The 22,892-nt window shown below is 33.6% G+C and overlaps 2 protein-coding genes across 4 annotated transcripts in view; one reads left to right on the forward strand and one right to left on the reverse strand.

The window, feature by feature from the left end:
* LOC132708281 (carotenoid isomerooxygenase) lies at positions 1-11,873 on the forward strand. Of its 2 annotated transcripts, XM_060680509.1 has the most exons (14): positions 1-136; positions 676-807; positions 1,115-1,226; positions 2,439-2,550; positions 2,598-2,744; positions 3,346-3,554; positions 3,615-3,692; positions 3,751-3,843; positions 3,897-4,021; positions 4,077-4,253; positions 6,580-6,814; positions 8,314-8,375; positions 11,162-11,260; positions 11,322-11,873. In XM_060680509.1, exons 2-14 carry the CDS (start codon positions 697-699, stop codon positions 11,499-11,501), a joined length of 1,740 nt encoding a protein of 579 aa, XP_060536492.1. In that variant the 5' UTR covers positions 1-136; positions 676-696; the 3' UTR covers positions 11,502-11,873. The 2 variants fall into 2 exon arrangements, with proteins under 2 accessions (XP_060536492.1, XP_060536500.1); XM_060680517.1 differs by lacking the exons at positions 1-136; positions 8,314-8,375; positions 11,162-11,260; positions 11,322-11,873 and adding an exon at positions 7,229-8,302 and having other exon boundaries at positions 531-807.
* LOC132708269 (probable phospholipid-transporting ATPase IIB) overlaps positions 11,661-22,892 on the reverse strand; it is a 19,368-nt gene continuing 8,136 nt past the window's right edge. The window contains exons 12-17 of one of the 2 annotated variants that reach the window (XM_060680497.1): positions 22,289-22,497; positions 19,606-19,751; positions 15,580-15,793; positions 15,379-15,517; positions 15,117-15,320; positions 11,661-12,446 (exon numbers count right to left, since the gene is read on the reverse strand). In XM_060680497.1, the coding sequence (XP_060536480.1) occupies positions 12,313-12,446; positions 15,117-15,320; positions 15,379-15,517; positions 15,580-15,793; positions 19,606-19,751; positions 22,289-22,497 (1,046 nt within the window). In that variant the 3' untranslated portion in view covers positions 11,661-12,312. The remainder of the gene's footprint in view (positions 12,447-15,116; positions 15,321-15,378; positions 15,518-15,579; positions 15,794-19,605; positions 19,752-22,288; positions 22,498-22,892) is intronic. The other variant, XM_060680490.1, reaches the window with a different exon arrangement.

Here is a 22,892-nt window from a genome sequence, read left to right on the forward strand (position 1 = left end):
AGCTTATTAGTAATTACAACACATTTTCTATATAACCTCCATCATTGGCAATCCAAGTAGTAGGTATAGATGCAATGCAATTTTATAACCGCGTCTGTTGCGTGAAGTCTTTCTACCTCTTGCCGAATTCTTATATGTAAGTCTTGAACACTATTACGCCTATTTTTATACACTTCGTATTTTATACATATATTATATTATAAATACACATATTTTATAAAAAAATGTCCAGAGGTATTAAGTCAGGCCTCCTCGCTGGTCAATCCATGGTCCAGTATAGACCAATCCAAAATGGAAAACGTTGATTTAAACAATCTAGCAGGCACTACGGTATGACATGGCGAACTTGTTGAAAAATAAAACTTTCTTTAATATTGTCAGGCAGATTATCAATTCATGGAACAAATTTAAATATCTCTCCCGATTCAGAACAGGCATAAAAAGCTAGCTCTATTATTCGATCACGTATAATGCCATACCACAGATAAACACTTCTCCGACTCTGTTTTTTAATTTCGTTTAAACGATTGTCATCTTTAATGAGAGCTCTCCTTTAATGGGCGGATAATCAAATTATTGTGATGGAGCTAAAACGAAACCTTGACAGTCATATAATTGGGCCAATGACGGTAAAACGTGGCTTCACCGCTAAACTGATCGATAACATTTTTTAAGGTACGCGCGTGAATAAAAGATATGGACCCGACAAGTGCGAAATTAAAAATGGAAGAATCTCCGTCGCCATCCAATATTTTTTATTGGTCTCCTCTGCCCCCTAGGAAAGAGCTGGGAATCAAAAAGCCCGAGGTAGTTTTTGTTAACGTTATATAGGCGCAAATTAGGCGGGGAAAGTTTATAGCGGAGGGTTATAACTCATTAAATCATAACCCACTAGTGACCACATGACACTGTTTCCATGGTTTCAAATGGCTTACTAGTTATTTCTAAATTTCTAGTCTCACAATTAGGTTGACATGACACCCTTTTTATAATTAAATAAAAGAGCGAGTGAATATTATGAATCATAACTTACTAGTGAATTATAGACCATTTAAAACCGTTGAAATTGCACTTTATAATTTTCTAACAGTTACAAGAAAATGTTATTTTGTAGTCATTAGGGGATGATTTGCAAGGGAAGAGAGCGTATCCCAATTGCGACGGGAGCATTTGGTTAAGATCATGTGAGCAAGAGATCGTGGAACCAATCGATGGTGAAATCAAAGGTAAGATTGATCGATTTTAGTAGATTATTGGTGCACAAATAAAGTATGGGTTGGTTAAAAATACTTAAACGATTATGGCATCTAAAAAATCTAAATATAGATAAAATGATAATAGCGTACCTATTAAACATTAAACCCAAGGGGATACCCAGCAACGCATTCATAACCTTTTAGGAAACTGCTAACTCGGAAACACTGTACAATCAAAAAGTTTGACGTGTATACCATATATTCACGTACTACTCATATTTTTCAGTGATAAAAATTAAATTTATTCCAATCACAAATTTTTTAACAATAAAATCAGTACCTACCGACAAACGATTAAAAAAGTGTTCTTGTGATATTGTTCATAAAAAAAACTTCAGTTCAATAAAAAACATTTTATTTGAATTTAAATTAAACAATGTTTATTTCTGCTTATTGGCCCCTGAATAAAGTTAGTTTTGTCGTGAAGTATCTTGTTCTATGTATCTTATGATAAAATAAACACGATCACCACAATGAAAAAACATTACGATTGCCACACACTAACCCGTTTTCCCGGAACATTTAACGAGACCTAGACAATTGACGATCTGTCAGCGGTCATTTTGGTCGTTGAATGCAACAAGGTCATCGGTTGAAAGCAAGATTTTAAATATCAAACGTGCACACGTTGAATGCACCCTAAAAAAAAATCATAGTTGCTTCATAAGTTCCTGCATTTTCAGCATAGCCAGGGCCTCTATATCTATATGACAACACCAGATAGATAGACTAGAAGAGATAAAATTGTTTCTTATATTTTCCTCAATATTTTCAGTAGTTTCCTCGGGTAATTGTCCGTCCGTTTGTGTTAGGCTTCGTCCAGAAACACAGATTAGTATTGTAAAGCCTTCTAAATTTATATTATTCCCTGAATCGGCAGCTTTTCTTTGGTTGTGCACCATAAGCCTCTTAAAAGCCATTTCAACTTGTGCAGAATTCCATTAAAAGTAACCAAACGCATAGCAAATCGGAATGCAAAATTATATTTTTTAGTAAAATTTAATAATAGATAACGAATTTGTTAATGAATATATTTCAACTAAAATAATCATAATAAATAATAAAAAAAATCACTAAAGGTGTAACAACTTTTTATGTGAGCAAAATAGATTTGTGTTACAACCTCACATATGGTACCAGCCACAAACTGTACTATATACCTCATCTGCTACAACTTTATAGGTGAAATACCAACCTGGTTAAATGGCTCACTCCTTCGGAATGGTCCAGGATCTACTAAGGCTGGAACAGATGAATTTCAGCATCTCTTCGATTGTTCTGCATTACTGCATAGGTACAAAACAGATAAGATAATTGCGCACTTTTATGCAACTCTTTCAGATTTGGAATCAAAATGGGAAAAGTAACATACCAGTGTAGGTTCCTGCAATCGGAGGTATACAAGAAAATATGTGCAGCCAAACGACTGGTGGTCACAGAGTTTGGGACCAGAGCCGTGCCAGACCCGTGCCAAAGTATTTTTCAAAGGTGCTTGTAAGATATAGCGTGCCTCTTTCAATTATTTCCAAGTCAAATTAAGCACCCTCTAGTATCGACATTTTGGTAATCCCGCAGTTTACGTATTTAATAGATGGGGTAATTTTAACTGTGGTCGCCGAATGTCATCCAGCCGCACAGCGTTGCCAAACTGCAATATTTATTTAATTCGACCAGGAAATTAGACAAAATATCAAAATTGTAGTTATATAAAACGCTCCACATTCTCTTAGTTTTTCTATTTCACTTTTAGACTTAACGCATAAAGCTAGCATAATAAGTCAAAAATAAAATCAAATTTTGTTGTTCCTAGCGACATACTTATGCCCTTTTGCCCTTTGCCAAATTTTAAGGGATAAAAAAACAGCGAATTTTTTAACGCTAAAGATTTTTCAATTTTTGTTGGCGCTTCAAGATGATTATGAAAACCGTACGACCTTTGACAGTAGTATAAAGTGGTACTCGAATATTTGACATCAAGGGGTGAAAAATTCTTTAGAGTTGGTTAGTTGCGCCAACTAACAATTTGGTATCTATGGCCCCATTTACTAAATACGTAAACTGAAGGATTACCGACCTTTTGTTTGTTTAGAGTAGCTACGGTTTTCGACTTTTCTTCGGACATCTCGGATAACGCAATGATTTCAATATACCCATTCGATGACGAAATATACGCTTTCAACGAGATCCCAATCATACACAAAGTAAACCCCACGACCTTAGAAACGGAGGGGCAAGTTAATGTTAATAATTATGTCAATATTGTCAATCACACTTCGCATCCACACGTTACGCATGACGGTCAGCATTGGGATTTTCATTAGGGTGGAAATTTGAATATCAATAGGGACCATGTTCTAGGCGTTTACAATTTAGGAATGTCGGTATATGCGTCTGGACCATATCATAGTATCGTTTATTTTCCTAAAAACACATCAGGTGAGTGAACCTATGATCAGTTATGCATTCGGCAACTGATGCCTTTGACTTCATTCAGACGCCAATAAGGAATCCATGTTTGCAAAAACGAAGCTAGTTGCGTCAGTACCCGCAAGGTGGCCGTTGAATCCGTGTTACATGCACACTTTCGGTGAACATTTTATATGACGTTCCTTAACTTCTTATAATTTTTATAAGTTTCAGGCATCACGCCAAGCTATTACATCATCGTGGAACAACCACTGTGTATCTACTTGCCCGAGTTGATAACTCAAAAAATTAAAAAGGAACCAATGGCGGGTTGCTTGAAATGGTATTCGGACGAATACGTGCGTACAATTGCCTTTTTGTTTTTAACCCAACTGATCTGATCACTTGATTTAGACTCAGTTTAGTGTTTTATCGAGACACACGGGCAAGTTGGCTTATACATTTTTCGCCGACGCATTCTTCTACCTTCATATTATCAATCAATATGAGGAAAAGGATCACATAGTGGTGGATATTTGTGTATATAGGGATCCCTCGATGATCGAATGTATGTACATCGAATCCATAAAGGTAAAGGTTAAGTGTATATCTGCACCAAAGAGCCAAGCCAAGTCCCGTTTTTAAAATTTTGCTGAAGTGAATTTTAAAGTTTGTGCGCTAATTACTCTTAACGATACGTAGTAACTTGGTAAAATAATAAAATAATTATTATACTAATTATACCCAATGTTACCCAATTATACCCAATGTACAGGGTGGTCGTAATTGTGTTTTAACAGGAAAAACGTATTACTAGCTAGAGCAAAACAGAATTACACGTCAAGGGCTCGATTTTTGATGAACATTTACTGGTTAAAACAGCAACGCGATATCTTCACTACCAAGCGAGTTTAAGGCGTTTTACCATTTTTGGCCATTTTGAAAATTTCCCATAACTTTTTCAATTATGAAAATTTTGTATTCTGATAAAAACATGCCATTTTTTTTGGCGTGCTCAGATTTTTTTCTACAAGGTTTAGATCACCGGAGTTGGATTGGACGAGGAAGTTCTTGGCACCCCATTCCCCAGACCTAACTTGATTGGACCTCTATTTGTGGCATTTCTATTGAAAAAAGTCATATTGCATTTAATTTTTTTGAGAATTTTGCAATTTTCTGTTGATATATCAAGAAACACGCTCTAGCGGGATCACTAAGAACTAGACATATTACAAGATGGGTTTGACAGAGAAATTTTTTTAAGGGGACCAAATTTGTAAAAATCTGTTTAGTCGGTTAGCAGTTACTGCTGTATATTTAAAAAAAATGTTGAATAACCCCTACCACTTTATTTTGATTTTGATATATATTATTGAAAGCTAAGCTTTTAATAATATATATCTTTTTGTTACATTTACTACAAGGATTTCAGTGGAAAATTACTTATAGAGTTTAAGATGGCCGTGACGCCCCTTGGCGACCATCTTGGAAATCTAAAAATATTTTCCACGGTTTTCTTTTGACCACTTTCATAATAAAAACTTGCCTTAATCGATACTAACCGATATACAGGTTGTCAAAGTTACAATTTCATTTTTGATTTTTTAAAATAATTGCTGAAATAATGCTTTTTACAGAAAACTTGACAAATCGGCGTTTTTTGTATATATGGCATATGGTATTGTTTGTGCATTTGATACTTCCTAACATTTTCACTTCTTACACCTTTTTTGCTTTTTAAATTTCGTCTCGAGTCCCCGGTTTTGTGAAATTTTTATTTGAAATTTTCAGTACGTCATTACGTAATATTTAAAATTTCATTTTTTTAAACCAACAATTTAAAATAATCTTGATAACTAATGTGGCAGTACAGACTCAAAAAAACTTCCACGTCAATGAAAACATTATGGAAATACAAATTTAAACTTAAACCAAGGTAAAATTCAAAAACTATTCATTAAAAAAAGATTTATATCGATGTTCAAAATAATTTACATTCACTTTCGAAATCAATAGGATTGAAATCTGGACTGCTAGGCGTCAATCCAACGATATGCAAATTGATTATTTAGGTATTCTCGAAAAGTGCGCCGGAGTGCCATCTTGTATGATAATTATATTTGTTTTTTATGTTAAGTTATAGAGACCGTATATAGCCAGCTTTTCTCGGCCCTACAAACTGTGATTTGATTAATCCGGCTCCCACTGCCATTCGTCTTGTGCTTATTTCGGGATTTTCAACTACTTGGACTAAAATTTCCTCCCCCAGCTCCGCTGTTATCAGTTTTGTTCGCCCCACAGAATCACTGTTGATACGGAACGAACTAGTTTGGCCAAGTCTGTTATATTTTTTGGAAACATCCTCTTATGAGTAAAAAGTATCATATCATCAGGCATCTCCACGTTCAAAAACAAGTGGCATTATCAGAAAAGTAACCAAAACTTTTTAAAAACACCCAAGATACTGAGAAACAGCGAGGAAATTCACCAGAAACCAGAGTGCCCTTATTGCATTTGTTTTAGTCAAACATTTTATTGTGTTTATGTTAGTCAAAGCCTACTTTTTGCATGTCAACATGAAAGTTTTGTGTAAAAACGGTGTAAAAAAATAATTTTTAAAAATCTTGCATACATTAATTGCCTAAAAAAGTTATGAAGTTTCGAATATACGAAAAGAACCACTACCATTTGCCCAAAAATTAGTCACGAAAACACTCGAATATTTCAGCAATTATTTAGAAAAATCAAAAATGAAATTGCAACTTTGACACCCTGTATATCGGTTAATATCAACTTTTGACCAAGATAAGTTTCGTTAAATCGCAATACTTTTACCTTACCATTTACCATTACTCATGGGACACCCTGTATATTGCGATTTAGATGATGTTATGTTGTATGAGCGGCTTCATTTTAGACGATGCAGTATAACACTAATTACGCGAAGATGTTTCGAGGTCGGCCGGTAAGATTCGTTTTACCACTCAAGCCGGAAGCGTATGACGAGGTCGGAAGTTGCAACCTTATAAAATTGGACGGCACAGAAGCTAAAGCCTATTACGTCGACAGAGGACGCAAGATACTTGTAAAAGGCGAGAGGCTGTGCGATTTGGGATGCGAGACACCTAGAATAAGTTACGAAAGATTTCTCGGTAAGTTTGCTAACATACATTTTTTTATACAGATAAACATTTATGTGTATATAGTCCAGTACCATCGAAGTGAAAGCCTATGACATTTGTCAAAGATTTTGGCATCCCAGTATACTAACACAAGCCGCAAATGAATGTGGGCGTGGCAATAATGTAATATTTTCCATTTAGCTCCTAAGGTTTAACCTATGGTGCGGCAAAATATTTCCGTTGTCTGTATGTACCGGGTGTCTAGTAAAGGCAACGAGGTACGGTATTGGGAGAAACGGATGTTCCTGGAAAATATTTTTGAGGTTCTGAAATGGCCACCAGAGGGCGTCATTGACTTTTAACACACGTTTTTTATACTAATGATACTTAGAGTTAAGTCTGTTTTTGAGCTGATACAAATTCAATACAATTCTCTTTTGTTAGATGCTTTTTTACTCTATCGCTAAAAGGAAAGGAAAGAAGGAAAGGAAAGAAAATAAATGTCGGTAACTCCAAAATGGCTTAAAGGCTTTTCGCAGAGTATCAAACGTGCTATGATTGAGATGAATGCGATTGAGTGAGTACCCTACTACCAGATGGCGTTTCCTGATATGATGGCAAGAAAAATAATTTTCTGAAAAAAAAATTAAATGCAACAATATGAATTTTTGTTACTTCATTAGAGACTCAAACCAAGAGGCCAACAACTTGGTAAAAATTGCATCTCAATATCTAACCTAACGCAACCCTTATAAATTATAGAAACTAAACATTGATAACACACGAAAAAATCAAACGTCTTTATGAATGTTCAAAGTGCCTTGGCTACGGCATATCGAATACGATTAACTATATTTTCAGGGGTACTCCTTCTTTTTCAACTGTTTCGCTAAATCTGGTCTAAGAAATTCAAAATTTCGTGAGAAAAGTGTGGTGGACATCTATCGTGTTGAAGCCACATATCTCTTCTCATTTCTAAGGGAACGTTTTCTAATAAAATCGGCAAGCAATCTAACTATACACCAGTGACTATTGGAGTGCCCCAAGGTTCGATTTTGGGACCTTTATTGTTTAATCTTCATGTAGCCGATATGAATGAGCGTATCAAATATTTAGTGACGCAACAAATGCGGATGATTCTCACACTTTCTTTTTTTCTACGGAGGACTTAAAACGTTCTCAAATATACTTCAATCTTGAGTTGAATAGCGTATCTGTATATTCTATGGACCGTAACCTCAAACTCAAGGCCTCCAAGTCTTGTATTCGTCTATTTAATAATGATAAAAATATTTTAGACACAATAACGGGGAGTTTTGAGCCTTGTTGTCATTGTTTTATTGTGCGTATATTGTTTATAGGAACTCACTACTCACACAGCTTATGTGTGATTGGTCTTGAGTGATGATTTTAGAAATCACCCTCTCTGAAGTTTGGCTATGCACTCAAATAAAAATTTCTATAATATTAAAATGGTGGAAATTGTACTTTATTAATTTGCTTAAGTTCTTTTAATTTTGTAATTCTAGGAAAGCGTTACCGCTACTTTTATGCGATCAGCGCGGATGTTGATGCTGACAATCCAGGATCAGTAAGTAATACATACATATTTTTTTTTCTTAGGCAATTTTTTCTTCACATTTATGTCATTAACAGAACAAACAACAAAGTTTTCTGGTGTATCGTAATACTATTTACAAATCTTCTGGCTTCTTCCTGCGTTGGTTGTTGATGAATCGAACTTGATGCCGTTTGGCCAATGATCCTATTGGCTTCTTCAGAGCTAAACTAATACTGGACTACCTGCTTATATGATGAGTTTATTTGTAGTATTCTTAAGATCCTTTCATGTTCTTTGAGTCTAGGTGATATTTGTCGTCCAGTCCCTCAAATTTATTCTTTGCTGTAAACTCCTTGGTATCGGAATTTTGTCTTTCATGAATCGAAGATGGTAAATCTGGTTTTGAGAATATATTTTTTTAAAACTTTTGAAATGTGGTCACAGCGATATTTTGAAAGTAAGGAAAGAGAACAGTGGCAAGTGTGGGGTTGCTTTCGGACTCATTATCTTTAGAAGGTTGTGGTGAAGTGTAATTTGTGATGGAACGCTTAATATCTCTTATGTGTAAATTATTAGAGAGAAGAGAGTGTTTTAATTCTGGATTCAGTGAATGGGTTGAGATAGTTTTGATCCGTCAAAGACAAAATTGCGTTTGAGATACCAGCACACTGTGGGTCCCATGCATAAACTAGGTTGCAATAAATCATTATTAAAAATGCAAAATTTGTCAATGTTTTCAAATTAAGAACATACTGAAACATGTAAAAACAGTATTGCTTTCTAAAAATACTTTACCAAGAATTTTTTATGAAGGCACAATTTCAGATGTTTAAAAGAAAGTCTATTTTTATTGCAATCGCTTCAATAAAATAACGAAGTTTTCGTACTTTTTAAATGGCCTTGAAAACAAATGCCGCTTTAAGTATTTGACAATTGATGTTAGTCATGTTAATTAGTTTAGACCTGTACATGCAATGTTGAATGTTTGTGTTTTTTCTGCGATTTGACAAGAAGTGATGGGATAAGTACCATTAATATTTAATTTTTCAAATTCTATAGGGTAAAAAAATATGAAGGTGCCAAGCAAAAATATACATTTTTTATTAGGCAAGGGTGTAAACTACTAAAAACACTACATATTGTTTTCATTTTATACACACGTTTAAGCTCAAAATTGCAAGACTACTTTTGTTTTTTTGTTTTTAGAAATGTACGAAACATCGGAAAAAACGTTTTTTCAATTCTGGAGTGTCTCTAGTAAGAAAAACCTTGTACAAGAAATATTTAAAATATTTAAGTCTTTACTCGTGGTATTATTAACCGTCCAGAAACTGCTATACCATTCCACAGATATTATTAAACATTTTGTTGTGCCTATTGGGCAGCTCTCTGCGGAGGCCCAAGAGGCACGTCACAAAGATTGTCGGCGATATCGCGAGCATCACACCCAAAAAAAAAAAAAATCGCGCATTGTCACGAATAAAGACTTGATGCGAATTTAATTAGTATCCTCTGACCCCATTATAGTCAATTACCAACAAAAAACTGTAAGACCAAAAAAACCACTATATTGGCTCTATTTAAAAGCCCAGAGCTTCCATACCTTACAAAAAATGACTATGTTTCGGAGACCTCCGAATATGACTGTGAGTGTATGGGTAGTGAGTCTGACATGTCATGACAGCGAGAATGACTAAAATTATAATTTACCCAGTGGGTTTCAGGGTTAAAAAAGTATGTTAAGTAGAAAACATCTCTGCCAAAAGGTTATTTATAAGCCAATTCTAAGGCTTTTTCTTATCCTTTTTTGTGTTTTGTATGATCTCTTGCTTGCTGTGTTGTTTTAATAAAATAGTTATATTTTCAATAGGTTAATTTAATTTAGGTAGATAGTTTATATATTTGGAATTTGTTAACCAGTGTGTTTTCTGTTTCCTTAAATACAGTTAAATTATTTCACGTGACTGCAGAAGCTTTTTGAATAAAACTGTGCAGTAATTGCAAAACGTTTCCAATTTTTTTTTATTCTAGTTTTGGTATATCTTTAAAATAGGCTCCGAAAAATACTAATGTGGAAACGCTGGAAAATTGAAAAAAAAGTATTATTATTTACTGGCAATGTATAATAATAAAAAATAATAATTTTTTTAAAGGTTTTTAAGTAACTAGAAAATAATCGAATTAATGCAACCCAGTTTGGGCAATGGGCACTCAGTGCAGCAGTTTACAGCGGGAAAACACACGTTGAAGTTACCGAATGAAAAATATCAACTAAGCTCAAAGAACATTAAATCGCCTTAATACTACGACAGATAAACTCCTTAGCGGTTGCCAAACACATTCACGAAATCGGACATAAAATTTTATTCGACAAAACTAAGAATCTTGCATCTAATAAATGGTTCTACTAACGAAAGATACGAGAGTCCATAGAAATCTATAAGAAACTAAACAATCTTAACCGCAACTCAGGTCTTTACCTTTCATCAATATGGGAATCAGACATCTGAGACAAAGTTCATGCCCCTCCTTTAGCTCCGCCCCCATCAAACAATATATGTCAGTTTCAGTTGGGTCTGAAGAAGCCAACAGGATGATTGACGAAACGTCAGCAACTTCGATTCATCAACAACCAACGTAGGAGGAGTCTCGAAGATTTGTAATTAGTATTACAGTAGCCTGTTGAAGTTTCTTTGAAAAATGTATATATAATACACACACTACTCAAGGAAATTGGAAATCATACCCTTAACCAACATGTTGCAATAAAGATTTTTTTTGTTTTGAACAATAAAAACTGCTATTAATTTTTGCAGGTTATCAAAATTGATACTGAAACGAAAGAATGTAAAACATGGAATGAAAAAAATTGCTTCCCTGGAGAGCCAATTTTTGTCTCAAGCCCCGATAGTAAGGTGATTACACATTTCATATTGGTTTAAAACAGTTTGCTGCTAACTTAATGTACTGCTCCAGGCTGAAGATGACGGTGTCATATTATCTTCGATGGTGTGGGGAAAAGAAGATACCAACCACGTGGGTTTGTTAATATTGGACGCAAAAACTTTCAAGGAGATCGGACGGGCGGAGTTTAAAACTCCCGGCCCCGTACCTAAATGCCTCCACGGGTGGTTTTTACCGAACCACGACCGTTAACGGATTGGCGAAATAACACACACATACATATTATTTATTTATTATCTTATTATGTACTATAAATTAATAAACTATAGTATTCAGTAACATATGGAAGTTAATAATTCATAAAATATACTAACATCTATATTTCATTAACAAATAAAAAATACTACTCTTTCATTGTCTATTATTACTTAGAAAATTGCATCATTCTGTGGATTAAGGAAAACAAGGACAAATTATTTTTTTAAAAAGCGTTTCCAATATAAAGATTGTTTTAGCATGATTTGGTAATCAATTTTTGTGGTGTTTATCTACTAATCTTCCTCGTCAGATTTGGGATTTTGCCCCCCATAACTCAAAAGCTTGCATCTGAACCAGTTTTAATTCCAATTGTACAAGGTGACTCTAAAAAGTCTGTACAACGCTTGGTCAATCCAAATAAGTCAATTTAATTAAGATGTTCCACCAAATCCCTGTTTTTTTTTAACATTTAATAACCTGTCGTTGTCAATGTCAGGTTAAATCGACTTATTTCGGAATGTACTTACTGATTTCTAAAATGTGCAGGCGGAAATTTTTGGAAATAGACTCCCTCAAAAGACATCAACAACACTGATTTAGAAAAATGCCACAGACCTGGAAGACTTATACCGCCGGCGTTATCCAAAATTATTTTCAAATTTCGAAACATCCCATCTGACATGAAACCTAATATCCGGTGCAAAATAAAATCGAAAATATTCGTTTAGTTTGTTAAATATCGACAATGATCACATGCACTTAAATACATCGTGTGTCACTAAAATATCACATTGTTAGAAAATTCTTACGACAGCTTAGTGTAGCTCGGCGGCGAGAACTTTTTCCGCAAGAATTTCAAAATATACAGCGGCAAGCAGGATATTAATGTGATGACCGTTACTTTCCATAAGAAATCGTAAGTTCTGATAAACTCCGCGTCTGAAATAATTCAAGGCGGATAAATAAATTAAAATTACGGTTTTTGGGTTGAGTACAATTTAAGAACGAAACATAATATTAAAGGAAAATAATATACGCTATATGGGGTGTACTGTAAGAGGGGAAGAAGTCGGTTAATTACTTAATTTAAAACCGTCTCAAAATCGAGACATTTTCGATTAGTTCCGCAGATATCCGGAAAAACTATAATCAGACATGTATTTTGATTTTTTTCCTGGCTTTAATTTAAAAAAAATTAATTCAGTTTTAAGCATTTTTTGACATTTCGAAAGAGCTCGTCATTTTGGAAAATACATGTCACACTTCACAATTGACAATAAGGTAAAATTTATACAAAAAAAATAAGGTGGCTATTAAACATTATTAAAGTGAAAGTTACTTTTTGCAACGTTGCCGCTTCTTCGAAAAAGTAGCATCAACATTGAATTTTTAAATGGCACCATGCGTAATTGCATGAAAATATTTTTTTTTTATTTTTCCGATGAAAACATATTTTAATTAAATTTTTATTACTACGACACTGGAGCCAATAGAAAGTTAAAATTTAGGGAGGAATAGAATTTCATGATATCTAATTTCGATGTACACTACCTTGCCAAGCTACGTCCAAAATTTTGACACTGAACATTTTACATAATTCAAGGCTACTTCACTTCACTCACATTTTTATTATTAATTTAATAAATGCGTTCTTTGCGATATTAAAATAATTTTTATATTTATTTTAAAACCGTCTTTTTTGATACTGTAATAATTAGTTACCAAAGTAAAGTGTAATTAAAACTCTAATATTTAACAAATTCGTCAAGACGGATTGACATAATAATGTTTTTATTTTATGGCCACATGTTTTGTGTAACTTTGGCTTTATTGTTAATTAAAGGGCGTTATTATTAAGTAAATGAAGTGTGATCCATGCATTTTTTCAGAACGACCAGCCCATTCAAAATATTCAATAAAAAATGCAAGTCCGTCTTTAAAAAAATGAAGTTGATGATGGGCACGCAAAACCGAAACGTCGTAAGGAAAGGAAAAAATTGAAATGAAATTACCGATTTTCCCTCGAATTTGGGACAACCTATACAGGGTGTTCCATTTTTGATGTACCCTCGTGTACCTTACTGCTACTGAGACTTGAACAATTATCGGTTTTAAAAGTGGGTCATATCTTTCTCAATATGAAAAACGTTTTGATTTTTTCATTGCAACTTTTTAACGGAACTAAAATCGCGCATTTAATATTAATTTAATTCATGTCCAGAATCTTAAATACGGAAGACATTTTTTTATATCGATTTCAGATATTTCAATGCACATTTTATTTTGGCGATATTTTAACGATTTTTGATAATACGGCCCTGTTGTTTTTAGACTATTTTACGTTTTATGGTATCTACATGATATTGTCTAGTAAGGGAAGTTGTATTGCTATATGCAAGACATTGTAAATTTTAACCTCAATTTAACCTATTATATGAATCACGTTTTAGATGTTCAAACTGATGGCCGTAAAATAAAAGAAATTATAAATAGTCTACGGATATAAAATAGAGACGTCATATACACTATTAGTTTAGTGTTTATGGTGTGTACACTTCTTCTGCGTCGGTCGTTGGCTACTTCAGAGTTTCACTGAAACTGACTCGAACTGTATTCTGTATCTGCTTATATACTTATATATCGATGATTGATTCCCATGAAAGGTAAAGAAAGACCCGAGTAGCGGTTTGTTTGGTTGCTTATAGATTTCTATAGATTCTCGGATTTTTCGTTGGTAGACCAATTTATTACATGCAAGAATTTTAGTTTTGTCAAATAAAATTTTCGTGAATGAGTTTGACAACTGCCGATGAGTTTATTTGACGTGGTCTTAGGGCTCTTTCATGTTCTTTCAACTTAGTTGATATTTGTCACCTGGTCTCAATGTATTCTTTGCCGCGTATACATAGATGTTGAGAGATTTTTGGAACAGTGGTAAATATGGTTTTGACGTTGAATTTCAGTGGCAAGTATGGGGTTGCTTTCGGGGTCATTATCTTTGGAAAGTTGTGGTGAAGTGTATTTTGTGATGGAACGCCTAATGTAAGATGTAAGATGTTTTAATTCTGGGTTCAGTGACTCCGGTTGAGATAGTTTTCCGGCTCTGTAAACAAGAGAGTTGATAACAGATGATTTTTTGGCCAGATGGCGATGTGACAATGCATTCAAGTATCGGTTCTTTTTCTTAGGTTTTCTGTAAACACAATGAACCAATGTTAGGTCTGATCTTCTATTGATAAGAATATCTAATGGGAGATTATTATTAGTTTTTATTCAATGGTAAAACGTATTTTAGGGTTTAAATGGCTAAGAAAATCCCTGAGGGATTCTTGACCATGACGCGGAATAACAAAACTATCATCAACATAGCGTTTCCATAATTATATAAGCAGGTCCAGGATGTGAGAAAGTTTCAGTTAAGTTCTGAAGAAGCCAACAGGTTGGTTGGCGAAACGTCAGCAAGTTGGATTCATCAACAACCGATGCAGGACAGATCCAGCAGATTTGTAAATAGTATCAGCTCAGAAAGATTATATCATTTTTTCAAGTCCCAAAAAAGTAACGTGCAAAACTTTTTCCTAGCAATTTCAAAGTATCTATTTTACTTACCAAAATAATCGTGCATCACTATTAGGGACAAGCCGTAGAGACCCAATGACAGCAATTCCGCCAAGATCATAAGGTAGTGCCAGGTGCGGATGTTCAGGGCCACCATTATCAGTTCTGTCAAAATTAAAGAGGTAAAACTAATAGCGACGATATGAATAAACTCGTCCTCAAACAGCAGCAGGGCTCCGTACATTATTACGCCTCCTAAAAACGCCGCCATCTGTCAATTATCACGTCGTTGAAACGCGAATAGTCACGTTACCTTGATAAATGGAGACGAGGACCCAAATGAAAAACGTCTTGTAGGACAGGCTCCTCCCCTTCGCTAATTCTTTATATAATTCCGGATATGTCAACGCTATTTCCGGACTAACGTCCTGATCCAACACCAAACTGAACACCTACGATAACGCAAAAATTAATGGATTCAAGCTTTGATGACGCTTTTGATTTTTACACAAACCGGAAACATTGTGTAGACGGTGGCGTAGCCCACCATAAGGAATCCCTGATAGAGCGCCACAGAGCTTAAATAAAATACACTACTAAACACAGCCTGCATGGTCGATATAATCAGTCCACGGTGAATGACGAATTGAGACAGCGACGCCGACCTTTTGTAAGATTTCCGGCCGTGTACGAGCAGAAGCCTCGCCAAAATGGAGAATTGCGGAATACTGAAATCGTATAGAGCAAGTTGAGTCTAAGCCGAGGACGTTGAACCACTAGAGAAGACCCAACCGTCATAAACTTTCAAGAAAATTTCAATCATCATTTGGCAACACCTCATTCTCAATTGATTACATTGAAATAGAACAAATATCGTTAAAAAGTTTTGTTTTTGCATTTGATTTTGTAACTTTTACTAGAGATGTGTAATGTAATGCAAAAATTGACATATCCCGAAATAACCACTTCACTATTGAGAATTATTTGTTTTATCAATTTCATAAATAACTTGACTCCAGTGTGATGTCATTTGACAACGAGAAAGACAAGAGATAATGAAATGTATATAGATATATAATCAAGGTAAAACCTAGACAGAGCAATTATTTGCTGTCTCCATCCTCGAAACCATCTCATTTTTATGAACGAGCAATTTAAGTTTCTCAAAATCATTAATTGGGTAGGTACTTATCATGTCTTATTCTAGCGCGTGTATGTGTGTGTAGCACAGTAGGTATTAAAGAAAATTAAATCTTTCCTTTTTTCCGAATGAACAATATACGCTGCAGCACTGCTTCTTTGGCCACAAAATCGAAAATCTATTAACTTTTCGTGATTTTTGGATCAATAAAATTCATTCATTTTAATAATTATTTTCCTCTCTTATAGGAGAACGTGTTGTTGTTCATTAATCGATGGATTAAAAAGGTGGAAATTTTGTTGGAAAAAATGCTGTATTTCAAGCCGGAAATATCTGATAGAACAATCATAAACGATTGACATTTTTGAAAGAGTGCATGAAAAACCAGAATTATACCTTTTCATTCAATCTAGTATTTTCGAATGAGTTCGGAAAAAAATATGGAGAACGAGTTTGTACATACTGGCTCTAAAAATGGCTTTGTGGAGTATGTCAGTCTTATTTTAAAATCGGGCTGCAAATCAGGGGACTACCATGATTCAGTGAACAGTGAAAATTTTGAAAGGTGATTTATATTTCGTTCTTATGGGAAAAGTAGACTTTTTCTAACCTACGAACAAAGATAAGACCTTTAGTTTTGTGCTCAAGGAAACTCTCATTTCCTCACTACTAATTATAATCATTAACAATAATGAACAATGCATCACATCACTGAGCCAATACTTTATCAAAGTGGCATCAAGCAGTCTCTCGTCGAGTGGCTGCAAAAAAGGAATATTCCATTTCAGCCAGGTTTAATGAAAAACTTGCCAGAAAAACTGCACCGGTAGGTAGTTCCTAAGTATTTTTCTTTGTATATGAAATTATTTCAAAATATAATCTTTTAAGAACGGACAAGTTGGCATTGGAAAATAGCCAATAGCGTTTTGCAGCTTCGGCCTTGTCATTGCTAATTTACTGCGATAGAGATTTGGTGAAATTGTAAACGGTATTATGATAAGAGAAAATCAATTTCTCGAGGGAATATATAAACAAACAAAATTTAGAGGAAGATGCTTATACCACCGGGAGACTTAGATTTTTAGTAAAGGTTCGTTTAGGCCTTAGGCACAGCTGGGAAGATAACACTACGTCTACAAGTTCTAAAAAATTTAGTGAAGGTCATCGGCATGTTGTGGTTCAGCTGGATCAAAGGAGCGATTTAAATATTTAAAAGTGGACTAAAAAGCGGAGATTATTATGACAGTCAAAAGTTTGAAAATTGGTTTAAAGATCAGCTGGTACCAAATCCAAAAAGTTTGAAAGTTATAGACAGCGCAAGCTATCATTTCGGCCTTTTAGACCACATTTCAAGAAAATCATGGATGAAGCAGAGATTGAATGGACGGTTAAAAGAAAAGAACATTGACTTCTCGGAGAGAGATGAATATGTAAAAGCTTTAGGCCATAAAACGCTAAGACTTCCACCATACCATTGTCAGTTTAATGCTATTGAAATGAGCGCAAGAGGAAATAAGATCAATATATTGTTAGTCTCAAAGGGACACTATTGGCGCTAAATGTAGTATCTTCAGAGCACTGGAAAAATTATGTCAATCATACAAAAAATCCAAGAAGCTGGACATCTTAAAATTTAGTTTTGCTTGCAATTAGAATTAAGTTTTGATAAAAATGGCTAAATGGCGTCAATTTAATACATTCCAAACAAAGGATAAAGCAAAAATCAGAGTAAAGTAAAGGCTTGTGGCCTTATTTGCAAGGAAATTGTAGTTTTGGAAGTTATAAAATTCTTGTAGACCAACTCTGGTGGCGCTTTTTGACAAGTTACAGCGTCTTCTGTATGGAAAATGCCAATTTTAGGTTAGCGCTGAAGAAAACTTTCTTATCTATATTACACTTATTATTATTACATTTTTTAAACTAGCGTGACGTTATTCCAGAAAGGTAATATGACAACTATATAGTATAGTAGGTTTTTAAAAGTGAAAAACTATTTTAGGAAAAGAATGTGATAAAGACTGCTAGTGAAAATGCCGCAACGTTGTGAAGTTTATAATAAACTTACGATTTGCGTGTACAGCGCATTTATTTTCTTATTTCGTGTATCATTTATCCATAGTATTACTTATTGTTGTAGATTTCCAAGCAAAGCTAAATAACGACATGTGTAGTGTACGTGACTAGTTGACAAGCTGCAATTTAAAAAAAAAATCTTCTGACTACGATTTTCAATGCGATGGGGTTAAATTTGTAATGTTTTTCCAAAAATATTCAGTGCTGAAGTTTTTAGAACACAAAAATCAATTACTAACTTATCTTAATTGGACTATGAAATTTTAAATGTTTCACAAAAGCAAATTGTTCGTCCATAAACATAAAATGTATAAAGATTATTCAGAAATATCTTTGTTTATACTTATTTGCAAGCTAATATTTTCTTATGTAACCTGGCAGAAAATGTATTTGAGGAACATATTAATGAATATAATTAAGTTCAAAGTTCTTAAATATTATACCTCCCCTCGCTTCGCTGGAGAAAAGAGACAAAAATTCTGTTGAAACAACAAATGTCAAATTCCAAAACTTTTTTTGTTTTTATTAAAAACTAAATGGAATTTTGCGCAATTAACTTGATAAAAATTGCTGCTTCCTAATAACACAAACCTTATACTATAATATTAGATGAATTTGGTGATTATTTGTACCACCCTCAACCCCCCGAAGGTCATGTGTTTGAATAAATTAATTTTAAATGATTATTCTAATATTCATACAAAACCATAAAACAAACTTTTAGTTCTATTATAATAAATAATCTGGTTGTGATATTTGTTATCTTAAAATAAAACAGATATCAAAAAGATTTCATTCAGCTCCTAGTTTTTCAAAAAATTCACTTTTATAATAAATTAGCGTGAGCGGTTTGGTGACGCCTTTCCAAGCATTTTGCAACTATGTTTGTGAAATTACCTTCAAAACTTGTTTGTAAAGATATTTCATACGAAACTTGATATTTCTGTTTTAAATTGACCTACTTTACATATTTTCATTAATTCAAACTTTGTTTAATATTTCAAGTTTACTATTTGTAACAATTTTAAACTCGCACGCCAATGATCCGTTGCTTCTTTCGGAGATGGCTTTCATCCATCTACAACGATTACCATAGCAACCATTCATGTTTTGGCAACATATAATTACTTATGTTGTCTCTTCTAGTTGAACTTCTGTGGAAATGGAAATGCATACCAAGTTGCTACTTATTTTGTTACAATTTCCTCTGAATTGATTAGTAAACCGAAGTCGGTTTTGGAAAACATTTTTGTTTTCGTTGTTTAACATCTGATTGAAGGTCTTCCCTATGGTTAAATGTCTTTGGTTTTATCTACCGTGGATTACCTAAAATCGCCGGCCAAACTGGCCTGTTTGCCCTCCCTACCCTCGATACCAATGCCGGCGTCGGCCTGTTGAATCATGCTGACGTCATTACCGCCGTCACCAACAGCTGCCGTACGTTTGCCAGTATGCTGTTGGATTAACTGAACCTGCGTATAGGAAATTATGGGATAATTTTTATACAAAGTAACCCTAAACACTACAAACTGCCTGTAACATAACCAAAACTGACTTCGAAGTCGAAAACAAAATTTATAACGCATAACATTAAATTCTGCCATGACATTTATTATAAAAAACATTTCAAAAGTTTTTCGTTTTTTTTTTTTGGGAGGGGACAAACAAAACATGAACTTCGTTAACAAACCTTACAAAAATGCCATTTTATCGGTATAATAATGTTCATAAAAAATAACCCTGACACTCTACATGTCAAATACATATGTATTATTTAGGTCCTCAAATTTTTAATAGTCTTCCTAAAAATATTAAAAGAAAAACATATTCCCGATGTAGGAAAGAAATCAAATAATGAACACTGTAGCTTCACGATTAAAATGAAAATAAACATTTAGTACCAATATCCATTTCAAATGTTTGTCAATTCAAATTTTAAAATGCTTGACGACTAACCAAAACTCATCTCGAAGTACAGAAAAAATTCTAACGCTTAAAATTACATACATTTCAAAAGTATTCCGTTTTTTTGAAAATAAAACATGAACTGCGTCAACAAAAAAACACTATTTATTATTTAGGTCCCAAAGTTTTTGAAAGTATTCCCAATACTACTGTACAAAGTAGCTTCCCGACTAGTTATTTTTAATATATACTTGGAGTTTCTAAAATTTTTGGAGCTTTTAATTCGATATTCATGTATATGGACATTTTTTTTCTTTTTGTGTATTGTTGCTAGTTTTCTGTTAGTCTGTTCTTGTAATAAAGTAGTAGTCTAGATAGGGTAACTTAGAGAAATACTTTAGGAAATTATGAAATTTACTTGCACTACGTATTATTGTAAAATTCAGCCATTAAAAAATCGAAATAAACTCAGATCAATTGTACAAGTAGATTTTTTCTGTTTTTTGGATTTAAGAAAATTAGGTAGCTTTATTTTTATGAGGACTCACAGTAAGTGAAGTTGTAGTCGGGGCACATCACTTCAAATATGTTACAAATTGCGTATGTCGAAACGGTTTGTCTTATATAATAAAGAAGTAAAATATTATAAAGACTACTACAAACATATACATATACCGAAACGCCAAAATATCTCCAAAACTGAAATAGATGGAACGAGAAAATTCAATACCTGGGGGTTTTGAATATGCAGAATTCAAAAATGCAACAGTGTTGTCAGATTTACCAATTTTACTTAACATCTCAGAATTTTGAAGGTCTTTAAACATAGGAAATTTTTGGAAGTGTATCAGTCAAGGGTTTCAAGAATTATAAATATCATTTCCTTAAAAGTAAACAAAGATTACTTTTAGTAAATACTGGCGTTTCAAACTTACATTGTTTAAAAACGTATCACTAGCCGTTATCAAGTAAAAAACTTAGTTTTTAGACTTATAAATATTATCGAGAAATCTGACAACATTGCTGTTAGCATTATTGAGTTCTGTACGTGCAAAAACCCTCAGGTATTGAATTTAACCGTTCCAGCTTTGGCAGTTGTTGAGATATTTAAGTGTTTCGTTACTTTTTACTAAAAAACTTTAAGGAATCTTAAGGATTATGGAGTACCTAGTTCTTTTTTTTTAATTCAGAAAAATAATTTGAGTTATAAAAAATACAAAACAAACAAAAAAAAGTGAACACGCTGATGCACCCAATAAAAAACATCTATCAAAAATAAATTTAATAAAGAGTCTTTAGTGTAAAAACTATTTAAAATTTAATTTATTCCATGCTTAATTTAAATATGAACGAATCTAATAATTTAAATTTGATTCATAACAAAAAAATACCTTTCTGATATTTAGATTTTTTGTCTGTACAATTGTGAAATTTATAAAAAACCAAAAGGGTACATTCATCTCTCTCTCTCCCACCCTCTCGCTCTCTCTCCCACCCTCTCTCTCTCTCCCACCCTCCCGCTCTCTCTACATTTTTACATGAAAATTATCTTTGTTAGTACGGATTAGCATAAATAAATATTTAATTAATTAATAATTATTATCAGCGAGCGACAGGACGGTATAAAATGAATTTCAAATATATGGTCATAGTGAAAGCCAATAAAAGAATATTTCTTTTTAGTAAATATATTTATTATCATTCATCGATTTTATTAGCTGAGAATAATATTAATTGTATATTAGTGTTACATTGTTTTGCACTGTCTGGTACTATTATGTAGCTACTATATCTTGTTTTGTGTGTTTTCTTCTTTGGATTTTCACATATTTGATTAAATTATTTAAATTATTGTGTTTTTAGGAACAATTTATCCGATCGTTGACCAATCGTAAAGTATCCTATCCGAAATAAGGTCCAGTGACACATTGTATCATAATCCATATTTATTGAATATCATATTATTTGTAATAGGTATCAATAAGCTCATTCCATTATATTATATTACTTATTTGGATATACATATACTGTTACTGCTAGGATTAATAAATAAAAAAATTATAATAAATGGCAAACAGAAAAAACGAAACAATTAGTGACTTACAACTTGAGCCTTTTGGGTAGGGGAACACCTGCAGCAGACGACCGCTGGCGCCGCCGTCGCCAATTCCATGAACTCCTGCTGATAATAAAACAAGCACACTTCCAAACTTTCCCCGCTTATAACGAGGGCGCAGTCCTCCTTTCTTCTGTACGAATTCAATTCTAAATGTGCATCGGTACGGGTCACGACCTTTTTGAATATGTGTAATCCTAAAAAAAGTCACTGATATAATTGTGTTTGTGCCAAAGAACGATGGGATAAATAAAAGAACAGAACATGTCGGTGCCAACTGAAGCAATAAGAGCCAGGAGACCTAACAAAAATCTAATTTAAAATTTATTAATTGGTGTTAATATTTAAGTTTTGTCGACCTGTTTTAAATTATATATGAAGAAGTAGATCCTCTAGAATCTGTTTTGATAATATCTATACTCATTTGAACTCTGGATTTTATGACTAACAGAGCTGTTCGATTGCTTGGGTTTGTTTTTCGGACTTTTTGTGCGTTCAATTTTAGAGTATGCTAGCTGTGTCTGGCAACCACACTATGCAATTCACAAGGAAAAAATCGAGCGTTTGCAGCGTAAGTTCCTTAGGGTTTTAA

The sequence above is a fragment of the Cylas formicarius genome, unplaced genomic scaffold (genome assembly GCF_029955315.1).
Source record: "Cylas formicarius isolate icCylForm1 unplaced genomic scaffold, icCylForm1.1 PGA_scaffold_10__41_contigs__length_53128322, whole genome shotgun sequence".
Taxonomy (NCBI): domain Eukaryota; kingdom Metazoa; phylum Arthropoda; class Insecta; order Coleoptera; family Brentidae; genus Cylas; species Cylas formicarius.

Excerpts from the sequence above, each read along its gene's own strand:
- LOC132708281 (XM_060680509.1), top strand. The coding sequence starts at position 697 with ATGGACCCGACAAGTGCGAAATTAAAAATGGAAGAATCTCCGTCGCCA. Across the intron at positions 2,551-2,597 it reads TGTTCTGCATTACTGCATAG|ATTTGGAATCAAAATGGGAA; the intron begins GTACAAAACAGA and ends CAACTCTTTCAG. Across the intron at positions 4,022-4,076 it reads AATGGTATTCGGACGAATAC|ACTCAGTTTAGTGTTTTATC; the intron begins GTGCGTACAATT and ends CACTTGATTTAG.